This window comes from Panthera leo, chromosome A2, assembly GCF_018350215.1.
Source record: "Panthera leo isolate Ple1 chromosome A2, P.leo_Ple1_pat1.1, whole genome shotgun sequence".
Taxonomy (NCBI): domain Eukaryota; kingdom Metazoa; phylum Chordata; class Mammalia; order Carnivora; family Felidae; genus Panthera; species Panthera leo.
Window position 1 is genome coordinate 15,229,425 of NC_056680.1, and position 23,255 is coordinate 15,252,679.

The window sequence follows — 23,255 nt, forward strand, 5'->3', positions numbered from 1 at the left end:
ATTTTAGCAAACATCGTAAAATTAAACCAAAATTGTTTTTGTCACAATTGTTTTGTGAACGTAGACTGGAGTGCCACCATCTCACCAGGCTGGTTTTTATCGGGACTCGCCCAGCGTGCCTCGACAACCGCCAGCCTCTGGGAAGCTCAGTGATGTCCTTCCCACAGCCACGTCGGGATGGCCCCTCTCCTTCCCCGCTGTCCTTGGACCACACTCGCCAGTTCACACCCTGCTTTGCTCACCGCCGTCCCTCCCCTGCACCCTGTGACACCCTTAATTCCTCTGTCACTTGTCTCCCCGGTTGATAGTAAACCCCTTGAGGGCAGAGACTGTACCTTTCTGGACGTTTTATCCCCAAAGTCCAGCATAGGGTGGGTACCCCGTAAATTAGATGGGCACGTGGCTGGGTCACCTGGCTAGCTGCACTGCAGGAAGAAACTGGGTGTTTACAGTAACTGGCAAAGCTGTTTAATAGAAGGAGGACCCCTGAGACCCCCGAGGGGGCAGAGGGACCCCTGTGCTAGACATTTGCACGTTGCGAAACCCGTGAGCAAGTCCGTGTGCGTGTTTCACGGGCTCCGAAGCACCTGGGAAACCCAGCAGAGCAGCTAGGCGTTGAACTCTGATTTCAGACAAAGCTGGATGCTCGTGGGAGCTGCGTTGCTTGGTTAACCACCTACCTGGGGGCAGGTTACTCTCCCCCCATGACCCTTAGCTGCTTCATCCGCCAGGTGGGGGGAAGAACACTGCCCCCCAGCGGTAGCTGTAGGAATCAGATGAGTCAGCCTCAGACTGAGGGCGTAGTACGTGCTCAGTTAAGAGTGGTGTCTTTGCTGTTGCTGCTGCTGCCCTCCTTGTCATACTAGGGTTAGATGGGGGACATTCTTCGTCCAGAGCAAACGGATGGCCAGGAGGGTTGCTGCTTGCCTGCCTGTGTCTCTGGACTTCAGATACATGGATGGCCTTCCTTCCCCAGGCTTATTCTGTGTGCCTCGGTGTTCTCACATTGTTCTTTTCTCTTCCCCAGCAAGCCTCGCAGAGAGTCGTTCTCCACAGCCCCGAGTTCGAGGACGCTGTGTGTGCCCTGACCGTGATGGCTGCCCCGATGGCCCCTCACATCACCTCGGAGCTCTGGGCAGGTAGGTGGGCGTGTCCTCGTCTGACCCGTTACTGCTAACCAGGATGTGCTCCAGCCTCTTCTTGAACACGACCCGGGGCTCAGATGTCCTCAGGCGTGGGGTCCGACATTTGGCATCCGTACCTGGGACCCCTCTGTCTTGTGGTGGGAGTGGTGGGACTTCTGCGTGGTCACCCCCGCCAAAGGGGAGGACACTTCTCCGCTTCGGCACTCTGTGCCCAGACGAATGGGAATATTGGCATCACCGCGGAACTCAGTGTCCCGCTCTCCCTATACCATGACCCCATGTTATCTTTTTAAGGTGGAAACTCGGGTTTAGTCCCACTTTATGGATGGAGAGCAGGGCACCTGGAATTATGGTTGCGGATCTAAACCTTAGTTGCTTAGACGGGGATTCAGGCTCTCCAGCAGCCCATTATTGCTGAACTGGGCACCGAGGCGTGTCCCCCTGCCCGAGGCTCAGGTGAATCAGCTGCAGAAGCCTCTGCCCCTCCCACCCCCCTTGGAGGTCCTAGTTCTGGAGCCTTGGGGAGTGACTGGAGGGCCTGTTTTTAACCACCTGCTCGGTGATTCTGATGTGCGGGCAAGCGGGGGGACTGTGGCCCTCTGCTGTTAAGACCTGGCCCTCACATGAAAGCCTAAGGCAGGACCTCATGCACTTTTCCTCTCGTAAGGCAGCCCCATGAAAACGTTTTTCAGGGCCCATTGGTCATTCTCAAAGGCTATCGCTAGAAATACTTACGTCCTCTCCTTTTAAGAAATAATTTAGGGGCGCCTGGGTGGCTCAGTCGGTTAAGCGGCCGACTTCGGCTCAGGTCATGATCTCGCGGTCCGTGAGTTTGAATCCCGCGTCGGGCTCTGTGCTGACAGCTCAGAGCCTGGAGCCTGTTTCAGATTCTGTGTCTCCCTCTCTCTGACCCTCCCCCGTTCATGCTTTGTCTCTCTCTGTCTCAAAAAAAAAAAAAAAAAAAAAAGTTAAAAAAGAAATAATTTAAACATTCTTCACACTAAGCTGCCTTCGGTAGTTAATTCTTTCTTTTCCTTGTACTCATCTCTATTTTTTGTTAATTTTGATACGGGATTACCTCTTCAGGTGGTATATGAGGTTCATCGTGGGTTCCCATTTTTGATTTTTGGACACTTAGACCACTTATAATTATACAATATCATTTTAAAAGTTGAACAGCTATGTTTGTGTCCACATGCAAAATCATTTCCTTAAACACATATCTAGACATAATGCTTGCTCAGAAGGAACATAAAATACCCCTTGAGAGAGCGCAAGCGGGAGGGGGGCAGGGGATCGGAAGCGGGCCCTGTGCTGACAGCCGCGAGCCTGACGTGGGGCTCGAACCCACAAACCGTGAGATCGTGACCTGAGCCGGAGCCGGATGCTCAACCGACTGAGCCACCGGGGCGCCCCAAAATACTAAGGCTTTTGAGACGCATTTTCAGATCAGCTTCCAAAAATTCTCTGGAGCGCTGGCGAAGCTGCTCGGACGAGAGCATCCGTCACGATTCCCGGTGTTTTGCAAGGACTTTGCAGTGCCTCTGTGGTAAACTCATCCCGCATGCTGGAACAGCCCCGCCTGGGCCCACTCCGTCCCCTGGAAATCCTGAGTGACACCCTCGCTGAGCCTTGGCTGCCGCGAGGGTGAGCGTCGGGGCCGTACGCCTTCCGTGGCCAGTGTGGGTGGTTAAGTCTTAGAGGGGCTCGGGCCCCCGGGCCTCGGCCTCAGTGTCAGAGGCCTAGTGTGGCCTGCGGGGACGGACTCAAGACGGAGTGTGCGACACAGCTCGGCCGCCCTCTACACGGGCTTCCTCCGATGAGGTTTCCCCTGGTTAGCAAAAAATTCACTTCCGAGTATTTCTAGTTTGAAAATGAGACACATCTGTCAACATTTTGATTTTTTTTTTTTTTTTTAACCCGTAAACGTTTTTCATGACTGCATTAATTGTCCACAGGCATGACTTTGGTAACTGTTCCAGTCACGTGTGTAACACTCGTTCCCATCATCCACTGTGGACAATTCTGTGTGTAAATCTGTGTTCCCGCTTCACAGGATGTCCTTGAAGCGGGAAGGTTAGGAATGTTTTTAAGACTCTTGATGTATGTCGCCAGATTATTTTCCTGAAAAGTTATCCCCGTTTCCACTCCACGCCTGTTTTTCAAGCATATGTTCTGTTTCACTGATTTAATTATTGGATTTTTCCATACGGTTTTAACATCTGGTGGGCTAGCCTCCCTTCATTTCTTTTTCATAATTTTTTTAGCTCCTCTCACCTGTTTTTTCTTCTCAATAGAACTCTGGTATAATTTTTTTAATGTTTATTCATTTTTGAGAAAGAGAGAGACAGAGCACTAGTGGGGTAGGGACAGAGAGGGAACGAGACACAAAATCCAAAGCAGGCTCCCGGCTCCGAGCTGCCAGCACAGAGCCCGACGCGGGGCTCGAACCCACAAACCGTGAGATCGTGACCTGAGCTGAAGTGGGACGCTTAACTGACTGAGCCACCCAGGTGCCCCTGATTTTATTATTAAAATGCTTGGATCTTGATTGAAATTTGGCTAAACCTAGAATTAATTTGGGAAGGTCTCACATTTTTACCCCTTCCAGACTTCCATCTGATCTGTCCCTACCCTCCCTCATTTTCTTTAAATTTTATTTTTAAGTAATCTCTCCACCCAACATGGGGCTCAAACTCACAACCCTAAGATCAAGAGTCCCACACTCTACCGACTGAGCCAGCCAGGCACCCCTGCCCTTGTCTGGCCCTTTATTCTAGACTTCCTTTGTGCTGAGTCAAGTTTTGTAGTTTTTTTCATGTAACTCCTGTGCATTTTTTTTTTTTTAAATGTTCATTTTTGAGAGAGCAGGAGAGGGGCAGAGAGAGGGCGGGGGGTGGGGCGGGGGGGAAGACAGAGGATCTGAAGTGAGCTATGCGGTGACAGCAGAGAGCCTGATGTAGGGGATGTGGGGCTTGAACTCACCAACCGTGAGATCATCACCTGAGCTGAAGTCAGATGTTTAACCAACTGAGCCACCCAGGTGCCCAGTCCCATGCATTTCTTAAGATTATTCTCAAGTGGGTTTTTTGTTGTCGTTGTTCTTGTATTTTGTCCACACTCTTGTGACTGCAATATTTTTTCTTCTACAATTTTTGACTGGTAATGGCTGGCGTGTAATTTTTAAAATTTATTTGCGTACTTATTCTCTGACCCAGATTCCCTTCCAATTTCTCATACGTTGTGTAAGGGCTAAAATCCTCTTAGATTTTTTAGGATGCTGTGATCAGCAAATAAGGATAAGTATTGTCTTCCTTTCTAATGGTTAGAAAGGTCTCCGTGTGTGTACGTACTGCTTAGAAAACCCTACAGGTCGTTCAAGAATGCTGGTGCCAGACAGCCCTGTCTCACTTCCAGAAGGAAAGGGAACTAATGCGGGGCGCCTGGGTGGCTCAATCAGCTAAACATCCGACTTGGACTCAGGTCATGATCTCACGGTCTGTGAGTTCGAGCCCCGCATCGGGTTCTGTGCCGACAGCTCAGAGCCTGGAGCCTGCTTGTGATGCTGTGTCTCCCTCTCCCTCTCTGCCCCTAACCCACTCGCATTCTGTCTCTGTCTCTCAAAAATAAATAAACATTAAAAAAAAAAAATTTTTTTAAGCAAGGAAACTCACGCTTCCCTGTTGGGCTTGATGTTGGCTGTGGGTTGAGGATAGATATTCCCTGTAATGTTAAGGAAACAGCTTTCCGTCCTTGTTTTCCAGAACTGATATTCGGAGTGGGAGCTGTATTTTACTTAACATCCATTCTTCCAGTGTTAAGGTGTTTGTATCATTTGCTTTTAACTTCCCCCTCTGCCCCTTTGATATGACTTAGGTCCAGTTAATCGATTGCCTAATATTAAGCTCTCCTGGGATGGATTTCTCTTGACCATGGTGTTGTGGACTTAACATACCGTTAAATTCTATCTGCTAGAGTTTTATTTAGAAATTGGCCGTTATTCTCCTGAGGAAGACCAGCCTTTCTCAGTAGGCGTGGTCAGGTTTAGAAATGAGGGTTTCACCGACTTCACCTGATGAATTGTGTTGGTTTCCTTCTGTGTTTTGCCTTGTCTTAGAACAGACTATAAAGGATGAGTCGTTTGCCCGTTCTTTGCAGAATAGACAGAGTGCCCCAAAGGGAGTTTGGTACAGGCCCTGCTATGCTGTTGCCGTATTATGCAGCCTTTTCTTATCTCCTGGGGAAGGAAACCTGGCTCTTTCATTTAGCATTGGCGACCGCATTACGTTTTTTAAATGGTGTGCTGTTCACTCTTTCCTAGTCTTCCTTTGCTAAAGCAAACCAGTCTAACTTGCAATAAACTCCCTCTTATCCTGGAATATACATGTCTCTTTCTTTTACCTTCTTTGTCCCGCATTCTCTGTTTTCCTCCCTCATTTCATTTCTCCCACAAAAGAGTAAAGTCAGTGGGATTTGCCGAAACCCCCTCCTTGGGTCCCCCTTCAGTTGCATTGCCCGGGGGAGGGGGCAGACCGGATCTACTCTCCCCAGGGCCCCCTCCCTACCCGGCAGGTCTTAGGATACGAGTATGCACTGTGGGCGTGGCCCTGCCAGTCTGTCCTTCAGCTTTGCGACAGGATCCTCAACAGACATATGCTAAAGTATTAGGATAGAAACGCCTGTTCTAGACCTTGCTCCGTGATTCTCCCTACACAGCACACGTGGCTTTTGTGAGCTGTGTTACAAGTACGTATAGCTTGAATCTTAGTTTTGCTACAGTGTTTCATTCAGTCGGTTTATAGAGCGTGTATTATGTGCCACGCTCCGTTCTGGGGCATCTGTGGGAGAGCTGGCGAGGGCCTTCTGGTTAAGGTCTTCCCTCAAGCTTTACAAATTCATGGCAACTAATTGTGTTTTTGTTTTTGTTTTTAATGTTTGTTAATTTATTTCGAGAGAGAGAGAGCGTGTGTGTGCACACAAGAGCAGGAGAAAGAGAGAGAGAGAGACTCCCAACTGGGCCCCGTGCTGTCAGCACAGAGCTCCGCGCGGGGCTCAAACACACGAACCGTGAGATCGTGACCGGAGCCGAAATCAAGAGTCAGACTCAACCGACTAAGCCACCCAGGTGCCCCCTAATTTTGTTTTTTTTAATTCAAAGAAGTAATGGGAAGCCGTTGTCTCCGGGCTCTCCCCCCTGTGTGTGTGTGGCCCCCTCTGAATGAGCAGCAGGGGCCATAACGTAGTCAAGTGAGGAGTCCCCGCACCTGGTGTGGCAGTCTGGTCATTGACTCACAGGCGCGGGTCAGGTGCCCTCAGGAGAGAATGGAGATGTGACCCCTCCCCGGCCCTCCCAGAACTAAAGAGGGCCAGCGTCTCCAGGTGTGGGAAGTCCTTTGCAGACAGAAGCCCTGTGTCGCGAGGGGCTTCTTTATTGTCATCTCACACCACCGGTCATTCTTGAGCCAAGGCTTTGCACGGTTTTCACACGCACGTGTCTGTTCTAGAAAACTCAGCTTCCACGTTGGCTTCAGGTTTCATTCCCGCATCTTTGGAAGGTAACTCAGAATGGCTATAAAAGGGAACGCGGCGAGGGGCGGGATGGTCAGAAATGGCCATTTCCCAGAGTTCCCTAGAGAAGCAGATTTTCACAGGACAGGTTCTCTCCCAGAGAGCAGCAGAATTGAGACCGGTCCCCTAGGGGAGGTCCGGAGCCCTGTGGGCTAAATGGCCGCCATCGCTGTGGATAAAAAGGAAACATTTCAGAGGAGCTTGAATAGTCCCCTACCAGTCCCTTCAAGAGCCAGTGAAGACCTTCAGTAGGAAACAGAACCAATGTCTTGGCAGTGGGAGAAAGCTGTAACAGGATGAGGAAATCTTTTTTCCTTCCTGAAGTTTTGGATCTAAGAAGCTCAAGATACCACATCTGAATTTACACAGTTCTCTTTTGTGTACCATAATAGGGTATTGTCCTAATCCAGACAAGGGGTGGTGGCTGCTCGCTTAGGGAAATTTTGTGTATTTGGAGTCACTGATACTGTTTCCAGACGAAGGACACAAGGTTTCCTTTGGTGGTGGACAGTAAAAAGGCAGAAAGTCACCCACCAGGGAGCTTCTTGGTGGTACTCTGGTTGGAGATCTAATTTCATCATCCTGAAAAATGACTTTTCTAACCGGCAACAGCGTGCATGGATCCCAAGGGGATTATGCTGGGTGAAAAAAGTCAATCTCAAAAGGTTATATACTGAGTCCATTTATACATAACGTTCTCAAAATAACTAATTTATATAGAGAGAAAACACAGTAGTGGTTGCCAGGGGGTTAGGGACTGGGCAGAGGGTGGGGGTGGTGGCCATGAAAAGGAGAACACAAGGGGGCACCTGGGTGGCTCAGTCGGTTGAGGTCAGGTCGTGATCTCACGGTTCATGAGTTCAAGCCCCACATGGGCTCTTTGCTGACAGTGCAGAGCCTGCTTGGGATTCTCTCTCTCTCTCTCTCTCTCTCTCTCTCTCTCTCTTTCTCTCTCAGCCCCTCCTCCACTCATGCTCTCTCTCAAAATAAATCAATAAGCTTCAAATAAAAAAGAATTTAATCTGACACTAGAACTCCATGCATGTAATCCGTGAAATGTGTATCTGTTTCTATGCAGATGTTGGCATTCTGTATCGACACGGGCGGGTGTACCCATTCTTTTCTTACCAGCCACATTGTGTCCCACCCTACGAAGGCTCTGTAAGTCATTTGGGTGGTTTTTCTTTTGCTATTATTTTGTGCTGCTTTGGGGTTAGCCTCTTGTCCAAACTACGAGTTACTTAAAATGCGGCGGTAAGCTCTCTGTTTCTGTTCTTCCGGCCATTTTTATGGTTGCACAGGGAGGTTTCTGTCTGGACTCCTGCCTCAGGCTTTACCTTGTGGAAGCTTCAGGTCTTTCATCAGCACCTTAATTGTGAGGTCACAGCAAGGTGACCCTGTGCCCCCCCGCTTAGGCGTTCCGAAGTAACTCGCAACCCTCAAAGCCGCAGGCTGCCGCCACGGATCCATTTTTCCTCGTAAAAGTGGCTGTAAAATAGTGTAGTGTAGCATTTTGCCACACGTATGTGTTATGTTCCTCAATTTCAACAAAATTACAAACGTACACATCGTGTGTGTGTGTGTGTGTGTGTGTGTGTGTGTGTCCGTTGTAAAGGAGAGTAAGTTCTCACTGATGGTCTGAGGGCATTTTACATACGAATACGCATGTGCGTGTCAGTGTCTTATTTCAAAAGAAAGTCAGCAGGACCCCTTCTGTGGGCAAAAGCCAAAATCTAGCGGCGTCACATCCTGTCCATTTCCTTGGAATCGCCAGGGCTGGATGAGGCTCGGTGGGGATCAGAGGCCATGGAGTCCCCAAGCCCACCCTTACGTGTGTGTGAGAGCGCGGGGCCGGGGTGGCAGGCGGCCTGGTGACGGCCAGCAAGAGAGGCCGCCGGCCACAGACACCGTGACCGCCCCAGCACTCGCTCCCGGGTGCCACGGCGGCGTGGCGACCTTGCCAGTGCTCCGCGCACGAGAGGAGGCTCGGTTCCGCTGTTTCGGTCACTTGCCTGGAAGGTCGGTGACAACAGCTCTCCCAGAGGAGGGGTCGGAAGGGGGTGGGTCGTAGGCAACAGCCGGCCCCCGCTTGGTAGCCTTGTGCTCCACGGCCTTGACACTTCCCAAAGTGTTCAGACTTTGTCCAGGTGCTAACCCAGAGGCCAGCTCTCGACCCGGGCTGTGTCATGTAAAGAAACCATTGTTTTTGCTATGCAAATGTTGGGTATTTTTACCTCCCTAAAGAGTAGAGAGGCAAAAACAGGGCCTAGAACCCGCCGGGAGTTTCTGTTCCTCCCCGCTGAGCAGGATGGCCCCACCCCTGTCTATAGGGAAACCCTGGCAGGGACCCAGGCTGCTATAAATAAGCATCCTGATCGCTCCAGGAAGGCCGGGCTTCCTCATTTTTTTTTATTGTGGAATTTGTAACAGCTTCTGCCCAGAACATTTGTGTCCGAGGCCCTTTCATCTCCCAGGCATCCTGTACAATTACCATGCGGAGGGTCTGGAATCCGTCCCGCTGCAGCTGGGTCACAGGACAAGGCAGACTGGGCCAGCCTGCTAAAATAAAGACGTGATTATCTCCCTCCTGTGACCTCTGTCTTGTATTTAGATAGGAGTCATAATAGCACCCCTTCTGAGGAACAAGCAGGAAGCTCCTTTCGGCTTCGGCCAAAACGCACATCTGTCAGGAATGGAGTAGGTCCATCGGCAAGTGCTGGAACCCCGGGGCACAGGGGCCAGCTGGGCCCCAGGAATACATCTTTGATGCCGCTCGATTCTCAGACTCTGGCAGGCGTTCACTTCCCTCAGACCGACTGGCAGCACGGGGTTACAGCAAGAGTGCCAGAGAGTCAAACATACAGTAAGCAACACATAAGTGCTCGATACCAGCACAAGAATCACGACAGAGGTGCCCGGAGTAGAATGGGTCAGCGCCGCTCCAGAGTGAGCCGTGGACCCGGGGCCGGTCTGGGAACCGGCTGTGACAACCCACGAGGAGATAAGCAGCTTGAGCTTCCAAGGTGGATCACCTCTGCCTCTACGCACACATCGGGGGGTAGGCCGACCAGCTTCTTTCAGGAGCACGACCCTCTCGAGGAAGCCGCACGTTGGTCCACGCTCTGGCCGAGCTCTACCGAATGGCGGACGGCCACTTTGAGAGCTACTTGTAAGAGCTTTGGAGAATCCAGAAACCATCCCGACTACAGGGTATTGTAAAAGAAAAATCACAAACCGATAGGGAAGGGGAGGTTGACTCTACCAACCAGGGTTGGAAACTTGACCGTGTAATGTTCTTTCACGTTACCCACAAAAGAAGGCACAGCTGATTCAACGGGGAACACAGAGAAACGCTAGAAAGAAACCAGAAGAGGGGCACCTGGGTGGTTCAGCCAGTTAAGCTTCTGACTCTTGGTTTTGGCTCACAATTACGCGAGTTCGAGCCCCGCGTCCGGCCCTGTGCTGGCAGTGCTGTGACTGCTTGGGATCCTCTCTCTCTCTCTGCCCCTCCCCCACTTGTGCTGTCTGTGTCTCTCTCAAATAACTAATAAATTTTAAAAGGTAAAAAAATAAAAAGACAAAAAAAATTAGAAAAAAACAGAAGAAAAATCTTGAACTGATCTCACAGTGTGGGAAACCTTCATTTCAAAATACCCTTTCAAATTACTGAAGTATTCAATGTTTTTGGTAGAGAATCTGTTAACACATTAAAAGAAAGCGGGCCCCTGGGGAGCTCAGTCGGTTAAGCATCCGACTTCGGCTCAGGTCATGATCCCGTGGTTCCTGAGTTCGAGCCCCGCATCGGGCTCTGTGCTGACATTTCGGAGCCTGGAGCCTGCTTCGGTTTCTGTGTCTCCCCTTCTCTCTCTGCCCCTCCCCCACTCACGCTCTGTCTCTGTCTCTCAAAAAATAAACAAATGTTAAGAAAAAATTTTTCAAGAAAGAAAGATCACCTGTGCTCCCACCTCCCAGATACAGTCACTGCTGGTATTGTGTTCCATTCCCTGTGACCTTTTGTCCGTTCGTATAAACATTTACTAAAACTCGAGTCGTGTTATGTGTGCTATTGTATATCATCCTTTCCCATGAAATTAATCACTATTTTATTTATTTATTCTTTAAACGTTTATTTACTTTTGAGAGAGAGAGAGAAGGAGCGCACACACGTGCAGGGGAGGGGCAGAGACAGAGGGAGGGCAGAAGATCTTAAGGGGGCTCTGAGCTGTCAGCACAGAGCCCTACGCGGGCCTCAAACTCACAAGCCATGAGACCATGACCTGAGCTGAAGTCGGACGCTTAACGGACTGAGCCACCCAGGCTCTCTAATTAATTACGATTTTATTTTTTTTAACGTTTATTTTTGAGACAGAGAGAGACAGAGCATGAACAGGGGAGGGTCAGAGAGAGGGAGACACAGAATCCGAAACAGGCCCCAGGCTCCGAGCTGTCAGCACAGAGCCCGACGCGGGGCTCGAACTCACGGACCGCGAGATCATGACCTGAGCCGAAGTCGGCCGCTTAACCGACTGAGCCACCCAGGCGCCCCTCTAATTAATTATGATTTTAAAGTAGTGAAACAAAAGGAATACAGAACTCCATATACAGCATGATCCTGATGGTAGTGGGTTGTTTTGGTGGGGTTGGTTTATATATATCCTAGCCATTAAATACATTACTATCTTCCCAAAAAAGAAGCTTAAAAAGTGCTGTCCAGATGAACATGATTTTCTTCTTTATAGTCTGACCTTTTCTGCCAGGAGCGGGCATTACTTTTGCCATTGGGGAAAATAAAACGTCATCGGTCCCAACACAGCGTTCCTGGCACACTGGTGTTGGTGGGATTCATTCCCTCTGTGTCAGAGCTGGCTTCAGACCATTCGCTGAGGCATGGGCTCCTCCCTCAAATGCATCTTCTGGGCTCAAGGCTAATGACGATGAGGAGGTGTGCAAGGGCCACCCCCGGAAAAGCCAATCACGGCGTGAGGAATGCCGCCACGTTCACTGCCATCCCCCCCCCTCCCCCCATCCAGGGCCCGCCTCCAGGAGGACGAGGAGGTGGTCAGGGTGCGGCCGCACTGGTAGTGCCCAGGGATCTGCTTTCTGACGCGTGTCTTTCCTGCACGTTTGGGGGCCTCTCTTGTGCTCATGAGATCGGCAGCGACTTTGCAGGCCAAGCCTTTCCTGCTCAGAAGCCCCCGGCTGAAGTCCCCGGGCAGCCCTGCAGGTGTGGAGCCCGCCTGTGCCTGCTTTGGGGCCGCAGCACGACGCGCTCTGGGACGCAGACTTGTGGGCTTTGATTCCTCACCGCCTCCTCGGGTTCCACCCACCCGAGCCAAGGCCAGCTCTTTCCAGTTCAGCCCTTGGCAGGAGCCCCTCTCGAGAAGAGGTCGAGTGTGAAGGCTGAGATCCCTCTGAGAAGGTCGAGGAGGAACGCTGTTCTCAGCATGTGGGCTCCAGTGATGATGAGTAAAAGGACCCGGCGGGAGGGCCTCGCGGACCACAAGTAATCACAGGCAGGAAAGGAAGCGAGAACAGCTCGTTATTTTGGGATCCGCTCTCAGGAGCACAAAGACATTCCTTCATCAACAGAACCGCAGAGACCAAGGCAGATCAGCGGCCTTGTTGTTCCCAAAATGCACACTTTAGAACCACGTGTCCACCCATCTTTACAGCTCTGGGCGCTGTTGAAAATAGTTGGGGGGGGGGCTACCCATAAACCCAGGCCAGAGTAAGTGGGGGGGCACCTGGCAGGCTGTGAAAAAGCCGTAGTGCGGCCTCAGGCAGCTCCACGCCGGGCTGTGCCGGGGCGAAAGCGACTCCCCCTGCCCCTCCCGTGAGCCCTGCGTGTTCAGTGACCCTCTGTGCCTTGGCATTGCAGGCCTGCAACAGGTGCCCGGGAAGCTGTGTGCCCACTATGCCTGGGACGACAGCGTGCTGCTTCAGGCGTGGCCGGCCGTGGACCCGCAGTTCCTTCAGCAGCCCGACGTCGTGGAGATGGCCGTCCTGGTGAGTCTCTCCCGCAGCCCCAGACTCTGGGAGTCTCCCGGCCCCGCGCGAGACCCACAGCCACTGCCTGGGCCTTTCCAGCCTACCCCGCCCTCAGCCTGACCGTCCCACCCCTCTTTGCTTTGCACACTTCAGTTTTGAGGTCACCGCATACCAAAAGCTTGTGAGCATAAAATACTCAGGGCCCTCCAGGGATTAGAAAGTGGAAAATAGAACCCTGTCCCGCGTTACAGGTTCTGATCGTCTTGTTCTGCAGCCGTGTTCCAGTCTCCTCTTCCGTCTGTTTCGTTCAGCTGCTCCTGGTTCATTTAGGGAGGAGGGTGAGAGTGAGGAGGTGGGCAGAACAGGAGCACCTCACTGAAAAATCTCTTCCAGAAAGGCTACATCAAATTTCTTTTGTGGGGGGGACGCCTCGGTGACTCAGTCAGTGGAGCTTCCAACTCGTGATCTCAGGGTCGCGGGTTTGAGCCCCGCATTGGGCTCCGTGCTGGGCATAGAGCCTACTTAAAAAAAAAAAGAATTTCTTTTTTTTGGTAAATTGCATCATTGTAGGTACATAAAAGACATTTTTTATTTCAACCTTTTATAGAGCAGGTAACTCTAACAGTTTATCCTTTATGTGATTGTTACATATGTAAGCTGATGTGGCTGAACTGGGGGACCTCTTAGCACACACGTCTCTGAACCACGTATGGGGCCAGGTCATTCGCATCCAAAATCGAAGTAAACTCTTCTCACTCAGTGAAGTAGGCGTTTCCATTCTCAGTGTTTGCAGTGGAGGAATCAGAGAAGTTGGTCGCCTTGCCCGGGTTTATTGATTCATCAGTAGTTCTCATGTTACCATCAGGCACAGTGCTAGGCTCTGGGGATAAAAATCAAACAGGACACACAGGGTCCCTAATACCTACAGAGCTGTAAGCCGAGTGGGAGAGACGGGAAAGAGAAAAAGGAAAGAAAAATATTACTGCACATTGTGAAAAAGGCCATGAAGACATCACCCGGGGGCTGAGGGAGAGCACAGCCTCCCAGGGGCCTGGTCTGCCAGGCAGGTGCAAACCCTGCCCTTCTGTGTCTGTGCAAACCCTGGGCCCAGCAGGGGGGTGGACGTGTGGAGAAACGGCTTCATGCGGGAGGCTCAGCCCCTCGGAAGCCACTCTTGTTTCCACGACACCTCCCCTGGCTCTTGGTTCCACGCTGACCCCGCTTTGCCTCCCCCACAGAGAGGAGGACATGGGCCTGGCCTGGAGGGCTTCTTCCAAAACTCTCAAAGTCAAAAACAGCTCTGTGGCGCAGAGAAGCCGTTTCTTCTTTACCTTAAGTGATGTCTGTAAGAAATATCTCAGGGCGCCTGGGTGGCTCAGTCGGTTAGGCGTCCGACTTCGGCTCAGGTCACGATCTCGCGGTCCGTGAGCTCGAGCCCCGCGTCGGGCTCTGTGCTGACAGCTCGGAGCCTGGAGCCTGCTTCGGATTCTGTGTCTCCCCCTCTCTCTGCCCCTCCCCCACTTATGCTCTCTCTTTCTCTCTCGAAAACAAATAAACATTAAAAGAAATTTTTTTTTAAATAAGAAAGATCTCGTGGGCCCCTGAGAACACGTCCTCCGCACATTGAGAAATGCCAGCTTGGGGAACTGGAAGTTTAGCCTATGCGGTATCATTCCACGTTGATCACTGCAGAAAAGAAATTTCGTTTTGGTAATTGCAGAAAGGATTTCAGATTGTCGTTGAAATGAAAACTCAGAGTTTAAAATGTTTACAAATGGGACTCCCTGCGGGTCTACCCAACTTGAGCACCTCGGGCTCGGGGCACCGGGCCGTGTGACAGACCTCCTGTGGAGGCCTGCGTTCTGTGTTCGTGTGATCTCGACTGGCGCCCCGGCCAGAAATGGGAGCTGAGCACCATGCAGTGTAATTCAGCATGATTCGGTCCGGCTCGAGTTCTCGGTGCCCACGGCATGCAGGGCCGTGCCCAACACTAGGGATACTGAGCCCAGGGGCACCGCCTTCTCTCCATGCAGCGTGGCGCCCACGAGGGACGGTCTAGGGGGCACACAAATGCCACATACACACACACACACACACACACACACACACACGGGGTTTCTGGAGACTCAAGGTTAACACGTGGAGCTTGGGAGCGAGACTCTCCTGCCTGTAAGTCTCCGTCTTACAAGATACTTCCATAAGCCTCGGTTTCCTCAACGGCGAAATGGGGGCCACACAGTGGCTGCTCTGTCTAGTTGTTGAAAGAATTAGATCGGATGACGCCAGGAGACGCTTAGCTTGCTTCTGGACACACTAGTGACAAAACTCACTAACAAGCAGTGAGCACCGACTACGGGCCGGGCACTGCCCGAAGAACTTTCGAGATCCTGACTCATTTACCCCCACACAGCTGCCCTGGAGCGGGCCCTGTTTTACCCATGTCACATAAGTGACTAAATGACAGGCTCCTGCCGGTCCTGCTTGCTAGGTGCTCGTGTCGGGATCACCGCTTCGCACAGTCAGGGCATTGACGGAAGGGGACGTGGGACCTTGGCCGTAAAGAGGAGCAGCATTTCCCTAGTGCAGAAGAGGATGCCTGCTCGGCAGAAGCAAAGGGGGGAGCGCCCTCAGGGACATTGGGACGGTGAGCCACGGAGGGGGGCTAGATCACAGGCTCAAGCAGGGCATCAGGGCTGGGGGCTAGCAGGGGGCTGACCAGGGGGAGAGAGGATCCATGAGGTCATCCTGTCTCCACTTGTGGGGTGGGGCCTCGGGCAGCTGACTTCACCTCTTGTGCCTCGGCTTTCCCATCCGTACAATGGGCACGCAGTGGTCCTGCATGTGCCTTACGAGGCTGCAGGAGGATAAGCAGGTTTGCTCGGGTGGATTGCGTAGCCCAGCGCCTGGCACAGAGCGAGAGCTCGGTCGGCGGGAGCTTTCCTTGTTTTTTGCTGTTGCAGGGCTGCCTCCGTGTCGGTGAGCGGCCGTGGGTGGGGCGAGGGCAGTGCTCATGGTTTCCAACTTTTCAGCTGGAAAAGTCCAAGAGAACAATGCCGAGGCCCCGGACATAGGCTGTGGGTGATGGGGGGTGGGGGGCAGTGGCAAAGATGGAGGGGCAGAAGCTTGTGAAGCCACCAGAGACCAAAAGATTCTTCTAAAGTCAAAGAGAGCTTCTTCCCCTTTGGGCCCCTGAAGGCCAAGTCCGGGAGCATCTGTTGTCCATTTAACTGGTGCCTCATGCCAGGAGGTGGAGCATGATAGAGACCCACCCGCCACGAAGGGACTGCCCGGGGTAAGGTGACTCAGGGGAGTCCCAGGGCTCCAGAAGCCATGAGAGGGTGCCTGGGGCCGTGTGGGAAGGCCTGCTGGGTTCCCTGGCCACATCCTGAGGTCACGGGACCCCCTTCCCCAGCCCAGCTGGGGACAAGAACGATTCAGCTCCCCGGACAGGCCTCACCAGAGGGGCCAGCCCCCAGGTCCCCAGGGAATCCCTGGGTCTGGAAGTAGGGTCATTGTGCCGAGCACATCCCACACCGGCCCCTTCCATCGTGGCCGGGAGTAAGGAGGCGTAAGGCTTAGTGAGCTGGTCCTTTCGGACAGGTGATCTTCCTCAACAGTCCGGAAGATTCCATCCTTAAAGAAGAGAAAACTGAAGGTCCCACGGCTTGTGAGTCCAGGCCTGAGAGTCAAGCCTGAGTCTGTCTGCGCAAAAGCATGCGCTCTCTCGCTTGCCCCGGGCCCCTCTTCCCTGGGTAAGATCCGGAAGCGGAAGCTGGAGCTGTGTGACTCATTACCAAGTTCTGAGAAGGCCGTGTCCGGGGCCCCCAGGACTTCACGGGGGGCACGGCTTTGGTGTGACAGGGTGGGAGGTCTCGGTCAAAGCAAGCACAGGGCGGTGGAAGAAGGTAGCTCCCGATGGCTTAGAAACGAGAAGGCGGGCGGTGGGGGGCACAGTCCTTTGAGCAGCAGCCCTAGCTCTTCTGTTTTCGGACACCAAAACCCTGCGTCCAGGAGACTCATGCTTTTTCATTTTACTTTTATTTTTTAAGTTTATTTGTTTTGAGAGACAGAGAGCGAGTGGGGGAGGGGGAGAGAGAGAGAGAGAGAGAGAGAGAATTCCAAGCAGGTGCCACACTGTCGGCACGGAGCCCAACGTAGAGCTCCAGCTCTTCGAAACACGAGATCACGACCGAAGCTGAAATCCAGAGGCGGACGCTTAACCCGGCTGAGCCACCCCCAACCCCGAGGCTCACACTTTGTAGTTGTTCTTTTTTCATGTTTATTTATTTTTGAGCTGGTGAGAGACAGAGCATGAGTGGGGGAGGGGCAGAGAGAGAGAGAGAGAGGGAGACACAGAATCCGAAGCAGGTTCCAGGCTCTGCCGAGCTGTCAGCACAGAGCCTGACACGGGGCTCGAACTCACGGACCGCGAGATCATGACCTGAGCCGACGTCGGACGCTCAACCGACTGAGCCACCCAGGCGCCCCTAGACGCACACTTTTTTAAAAGAGCCACGTTTTTTTTAATTAATTATTTGTTTATTTATTTATTTATTTATTTTTAAGTTAATTTATTTTGAGAGAGACAGAGACACTGCGAGTGGCGGGGGAAGGGTGGCGAGAGAATCCCAGGCAGGCTCCGTGCTGCATGCAGGGCCCAATGCTGGCCTTGAACTCACAAACCTCGAGATTATGACCTGAGCCGAAACCAAGGGTTGGACGCTCAACCGACTGAGCCACTGGATGGAACCAATCCCAGGCACCCCCCCCCCCCAAAACAACCATATTTTAGAACATTTCAGGACGTACTATTTTACCATATTTGGCTCCCGCGCAGTGATATAGAGTGATGCAACCAAGAAAAATGCCACCAAGTTCTACATAAATCTGAAAAAAATGAGGCGGGTGATTAGGGACACCTAATAGGCTTTGGTCGAAACTTCAGAGACTATTCCTGGTAACTTTTCATAATACAGTGACTGCATTTTCCCGGTAAAAAAAAACAGGAGCGTCAGTGAAAGAAGCGTTGAGTGTTCTTACGGGAGCAGTGGGCTTGGGGATTTGAAGCATGGCTGTTGAGAAGCCACCAGGGCCGTGAGAGCACTTTCCCCCGTGCCCACGTCAGTTCATACTTGCTGTGAAGTTTGTCCGTATTGAAAAATCCTCAGTGAATACCCAACCGACGTCTGCAACTGTACCGGCCCCTTCTCGGCAAGGAGAGTTAAAGTGATGTGGGCCCAGGTTCCCGGTCGCCGTGCCCGGGCGCCCCCTTTTCACAGGAGCCAGGCCCGTGACAGGGAGGTTGCCTGCCTTCCGCGCGAGCCGGCCCACCCGCGGCCTGGGTAAAATCCTGGGTGACGCAGCCCTTCCCCTCCCCCGGGGAGCAGCTGAGGGTGTGTGACCTCACTTCCTGCGCAGCTGGGACGGGGCCACGCTCGGGAAGCACAGGTGCACTGGCCGCAGGTGCCGGGGGCCCCCAGCCTCTCCCTGCCCGTCTGGGTGTGTTGGGAGGCTGGGCACGGACGCCACCCCTCCTCGGGGAAGGCGCCTGCCACTCTCAGGACTTTTCCTCATCGCTTGTCTCGGCTTCTCTCCTCAGATCAACAACAAAGCCTGCGGCACAATCCCCGTGCCCCAGCGAGTCTCGCGGGACCAGGACAAAGTCCACGAACTCGTCCTCCAAAGCGAGCTGGGTGTCAGGCTCTTGCAGGGGCGAAGCATCAAGAAAACGTTCCTCTCCCCCAGAACGGCCCTCATCAACTTCCTGGTGCAGGACTGACGGCAGGGAGGAGGAAGGGGTAGGGGTAGGGGGGCGCTGGCCCAGGGTGGGGAAACGACGGATGTCTTGAACGCTCACCCTCGTCCTCTGACGGACGGGTACGGGTGGCGAGCCTCTGTGGCGGGGCCTGGTGCAGGGGTGGGGACGGGTGTGGGCAGAGCAGAAGGACTCTCGAAGGCGGAGGGGTGGGGCAGCCCCTGAAGGTGGAGGAAGCCATCTGACCCCGCGCGAAGCCACCAGAGGTACGGCCGGGTGTCTGCAGGAAGGCGAGAAGAGAAGTGAGAACGCACGTGTGCCTCTCGAGCAGCCTGGGAGCTTCTGACCCCCAGAAACTGCACGGCCTTCGACACACCCCGGGAACGGGAGGGCGAACTGAGGACCCACGCACGGCATTTGGGTCGTGTCCAAAAGCCCAGATTGTGGCGTGGACGCTGCGGTCTTCAGAAGCTGCTAGGAGTCAGAAGGCAAGCGGGGCGGGTCCCTCTACAGGTGTCCCCGCCTCCTGGGGTGAAGCACCACTTCCTACCCTCTCTCGGGGTGTGACATTTGCTGCGCAGTGAGGCGGGACCACGCCGGGTGGGACCTCGGATGGAAGCAATCGCGGCCCCGCGCGGTGTCTGCTCATGTGGGCCCCAGATGCCACCACCGCCGTCGATGTGGCCCCCGGAGCCCATCGTGAGAAGCGCGAGCTCGCCGCGGAGGAGTGGCCCAGAGCCACTGGGTGTTGCCTTCTTGTTCAGGCAGCCGGGGAGGCGGCTGGGGACGGACCCCTCTCGCCGGTTCGTTAGGATAACCGGGTCCTATGTGATGTCAGCAGTTGGGTGCTCTGAGCAGAAGTGGCCGAAGCCACTGATTAACATTTAATGGGGAAGTGGAGCAGAATCTCGCCATTTTGTGATCCTGAAAATCTGTATTTGTTTTCTGATGCCATTTTTCTGAGGTAACCTCAGATGAGGTAGCCTGCAGTTGAACAGCTGACAGATGACTTTTTTTTTTTTAACGTAATAAAATGTTTGTCATGTGCGACTTTGGGACATATGTGTGGTCTTGGAATAGCCACCGCATTCCAGTTCTAGGAGTTAATCAGGAACAGACTGAGGTATTCTATCATCGTCGGAAGCCTTGGCCGTATGCCTGACTCCACATGGAAAGTTCTAAAGTGAGGTACGTATAGGACTTACAGACATGGCTGGCAACACTGATTCAGAGATACGAGTAACAGCCGTTAAAGTTACTGGCTCTTGAATGTGGCTCACCTGAACACCGTTTCTGGTCCCCGTTAAATCAGAAATTCTGATTTAAGTGGTCTAAGGTGCACTTGGGCATCAGGGAATTTTAGAAGCTGCACGGGTGATTCTTTTTTATGTATCTTTTCAGTGTTTATTTTTGAGACCGAGAGAGAGAGCAGGGGAGGGTCAGAAAGAGAGGGAGACACAGAATCAGGCTCCAGGCTCTGAGATGTCAGCAGAGAGCCCGACGCGGGGCTCGAACTCACGAACCACGAGATCATGCCCTGAACCGAAGTCGGAGGCTTAACCGACGGAGCCACCCAGGTGCTCCTGCACAGGTGATTCTAATGGACAGCAAAGCCTGAGAACCACTGGATTAAGTCGGTGGGTTTGAACCGTAATATTTAACTAGTTCCTCCTCTCCCTATCTTCAGCTTCGCTGGGGTGAGTTTGGTGTAGGACCAAAACATCTGGAGGAGGACAGCTGGGAAAGAAGGGGAAGCAGGGGCCAGAACTCTCCAGCAGGTACTTAAGATGTTCCCGGAGCTGACTTGGGTAGACACAGCCCCATTCCACAGACTAGCACCTGTGGATTAAATATAAGCAAGTGGATGAAGATATTTATTTGATCCAGGGAGGGAGGAGTGAGTGGTTTTGGTTGCTTGTCCTGTTTGGCCCCAAAGTGAGCTGAGTGGCCTTGAACAACAAGATATGGGTAGTGGGGGAAGGTCCTTTACCTGCACATAATCTGGCCAGAGCAGTGGGCCATTAAAGCCTCAGGGCTGCTGCACTAACCACTGTGGCTTTGGAGAACTTTTTCTCCAAGAGGATAAATCTTTTGAAAACAAGAGCTCCGTCGGTACTCCTTGAGATGGTTGGTATAGAGGAAGAAAGGAACGAAAGGCTAATCCCTGGGGGTAGGGAGGAGGGGTGGGGAAGCCTCTCAGGGCTCTCTTAACTGCCTCGATGCAGGGACAGGTAGTGGCTGACTGTCCGAGAGCACGGTGTGGGGTCCACGGGGCTGGAGGCAGAAGTTGTTGCCAAGCCAGTGGGAGAGCCAGGCTCACGGGGCGATGGCAGGGTTTTATCTGTCAGGGGGCGGAGTGAAGAGAGTTTGTCCACAAGGAAAGCGGTGCTGGGAAGCCCCACGGCAGGTGCCACTACGGTAGGCACCTAGGTTTGCCAAGGAAAACGAAATTGATCTCGGAGAACCTAAAGCAACAGATGAGCCGAGAAACGACTTAGACATGCTTCGTCCCAACCTAAGTGACCACCACCCCCCCCCGGGAGCTGGTTAAGGAAAATTGGGTGCAGCCGGAGACAAAGCATGGTTTATAAAAGGATGTAAGGCCAAGGATGTTTCTAAAAAACATGTACGATGAAATTTTTCTCACGAATAAATCAGTATACTTACGCGGTGTGATCCTGACCGTGATGTTTTTAAATTCCCACCCTTACAAAGACTGAAGGAAATTTGCCCGCAAATCACTGGTTGAAGAGTCCTACACGTAATTTTTTTCCTTCTGTTTCCTTTTTTTTTTTTTGCATTTTCTAACTTGTATTGGCTGTGGGGTTTTTCATTAATGGGGGGGGGGGGATATCAAAATGGACAATTTTTGAAGATCCGGATGAGCTAAAGGCCTACCCCCCACCCCTTGATTTGTCTTTCTTTTTTTCCTCCTCTCACAGTATCTAGTTGCCACTGGGGAGCACCCCAGTTAGGAAGACATTGGCCCTTTGTCGTGTGATGTGGAATCCAAGCAAAAAGCAGCCCCCGTAAGGTTGCTGTTTGTAGTCAGTCACTCCGCGTGGGCAGGTGTGGGAAGCTCCTTCTCGTCTCGCAGATGGAGGACAAAAGAACAGAAGGTAACATTCCCTTCACGGAACTCTCCTGTTCTCGGCGGATGAACTGCTGTGGCAGCCGAGGGCGTGGGCTCCGGAGTCAGCCAGACGAAGGTTCTGGAACTGTGTGTCCCAGCGACCAGGTCACCTGCCACCTCAGTGATCTAGGCAAGCCATGGGAATGTCTCTGAGCCTTTGTTTCTTCAACTATAAAACAGGAGTAAAAATAATGCCTTGGGGTATGAGGACGAAGGGAGATTGTGTAAAGCACGCGGCACATAATAAGCTCTCAATAAATGAGAGCGGCTTGTTATGAGTAATCTTGCCCGACTAAGAATAGGCTCATGGTCTAGAATGGGATTATCTTTGGTCAGAAAAAAAGGGAACGTTTAGAAAAAATAGGCATGCCAGGCCTGTTGAGGAAAAAGGTTGAAGCAGTAAACTCGAAGGAATTTTAATCCTGTTGGCAGAATCAGCCTTTTATATGGTATTTTCACCTCGTGTCCTGAAACCTTAGTATTACCTGCTTCCCTGATCCCATGCATGCTGGTTAGTTTCTTGGAGCTCCATCTGGGTGACAGCGATACCTCTCTGGGGCTGGACACCCTCTTTTCCTTAAGTGGTAGCTCAGGCCACAGTCTGACGAGGGTCCGGGAAGCTCCCAACCTTCTTCGGGCCCCACTGTGGCCATCCGCTTCTGTCCCAAGGCACACAGGATTGTGACATGGCAAGGAATAGAGCAAGGGACAAAAAGCCAAGAGCTGGAGACCGTACACGTGAGCCTCGCTTCAGCCCTTAGATCAAGTCTGATTTGGGTGGCCTGCCCGTGGTGCCCAGAGTGGCAGGCTACGAGCGGCCTCTGCAACTTTTCCTCGATAGTAGTTATTGGAAGGGGAGCCTGTGACTTGCTAGGGGGGACCTCTTGACTCAGTGGAGCAGCCGTCTTTCTTACCGAGTCGGCTTCCTTGGTTTGGGGTTTACTGATCGGTGGCCTGAGGCTGCCGGGAGCAATGGCCCAGTGGTGTCAGATGAAGGAGGTCTGGGGCCACGTGGAGAAGTCCACCAGAGACCCTGGCAGGCCTTCCGTGGCCTAGGGGGCCTCTTGGCAGGCCAGTGCTCAGACAAGATGGCCTCCAGACCAAAAGCTGGGCGTCAGAAGTTTTCATTTACAGGCGGTTTGGCTCCTGAACTGAGTCGCAGAGGAGTCATGAGGCCACCAGGGCCCACAGACAGGCCACAGCGCGCAGCTGGCCTCCAACACTCCTGCTGGGCCAGCGTTGGCCACCACGGACCGAGGCCGAATCAGGGCATGGCTCCCGCACCGGCGGTCCCCCTCAGCCTATCTCCTCCTGGGAGGGAAGGGAAGGGGCAGCCATGGCTACAGGGCTGTGCCCCAAACACCATTCCGGGGGCTTTGCGGGTGCTCTGGAATTCGGAATTCCCACCTGGGAGCCACGGTGTGGACATAATAACCCACATCCTATAAATAAGAAGCCTAGAAAGGCTCAGTGAACTACCTAAGTCGTACCCACTAGGGACTGTTAGAGCCGGGGTCAGCCCCACATCTGCCTTTCTGTTCCCAGCTCATGCTCTCTCTACAGACCAACCTGCCTGCCTGGGAGGCAAGAAGGGGGATGTCTTGGGAGGAGGTACAGCTCGTTCTTGCTCTTTCTATCCGGAGAATTCTGCACCGGAGCTCTTGCT

General features: G+C 52.8%; 1 protein-coding gene and 1 long non-coding RNA gene across 6 annotated transcripts in view; one reads left to right on the top strand and one right to left on the bottom strand.

The window, feature by feature from the left end:
• The window catches only part of LARS2 (leucyl-tRNA synthetase 2, mitochondrial), a 176,734-nt gene extending 155,534 nt beyond the window's left edge, over window positions 1–21,200 (top strand). For 4 of the 5 annotated variants that reach the window (XM_042929069.1, XM_042929070.1, XM_042929072.1 and 1 more), the window contains 3 exons: window positions 1,028–1,139; window positions 12,592–12,719; window positions 18,301–19,852. In XM_042929069.1, the coding sequence (XP_042785003.1) occupies window positions 1,028–1,139; window positions 12,592–12,719; window positions 18,301–18,480 (420 nt within the window). In that variant the 3' untranslated portion in view covers window positions 18,481–19,852. Of the gene's footprint in view, window positions 1–1,027; window positions 1,140–12,591; window positions 12,720–18,300; window positions 19,853–20,143 lie in introns of those variants that run through there. The other variant, XR_006199811.1, reaches the window with a different exon arrangement.
• On the bottom strand, window positions 17,369–18,153 carry LOC122214249. The gene is made up of 3 exons (XR_006199812.1): window positions 17,882–18,153; window positions 17,511–17,588; window positions 17,369–17,398 (listed from the first exon to the last, which is right to left on the bottom strand). It is a non-coding gene; the product is annotated as an uncharacterized LOC122214249 (long non-coding RNA).
• Window positions 21,201–23,255: the final 2,055 nt, after the last annotated feature.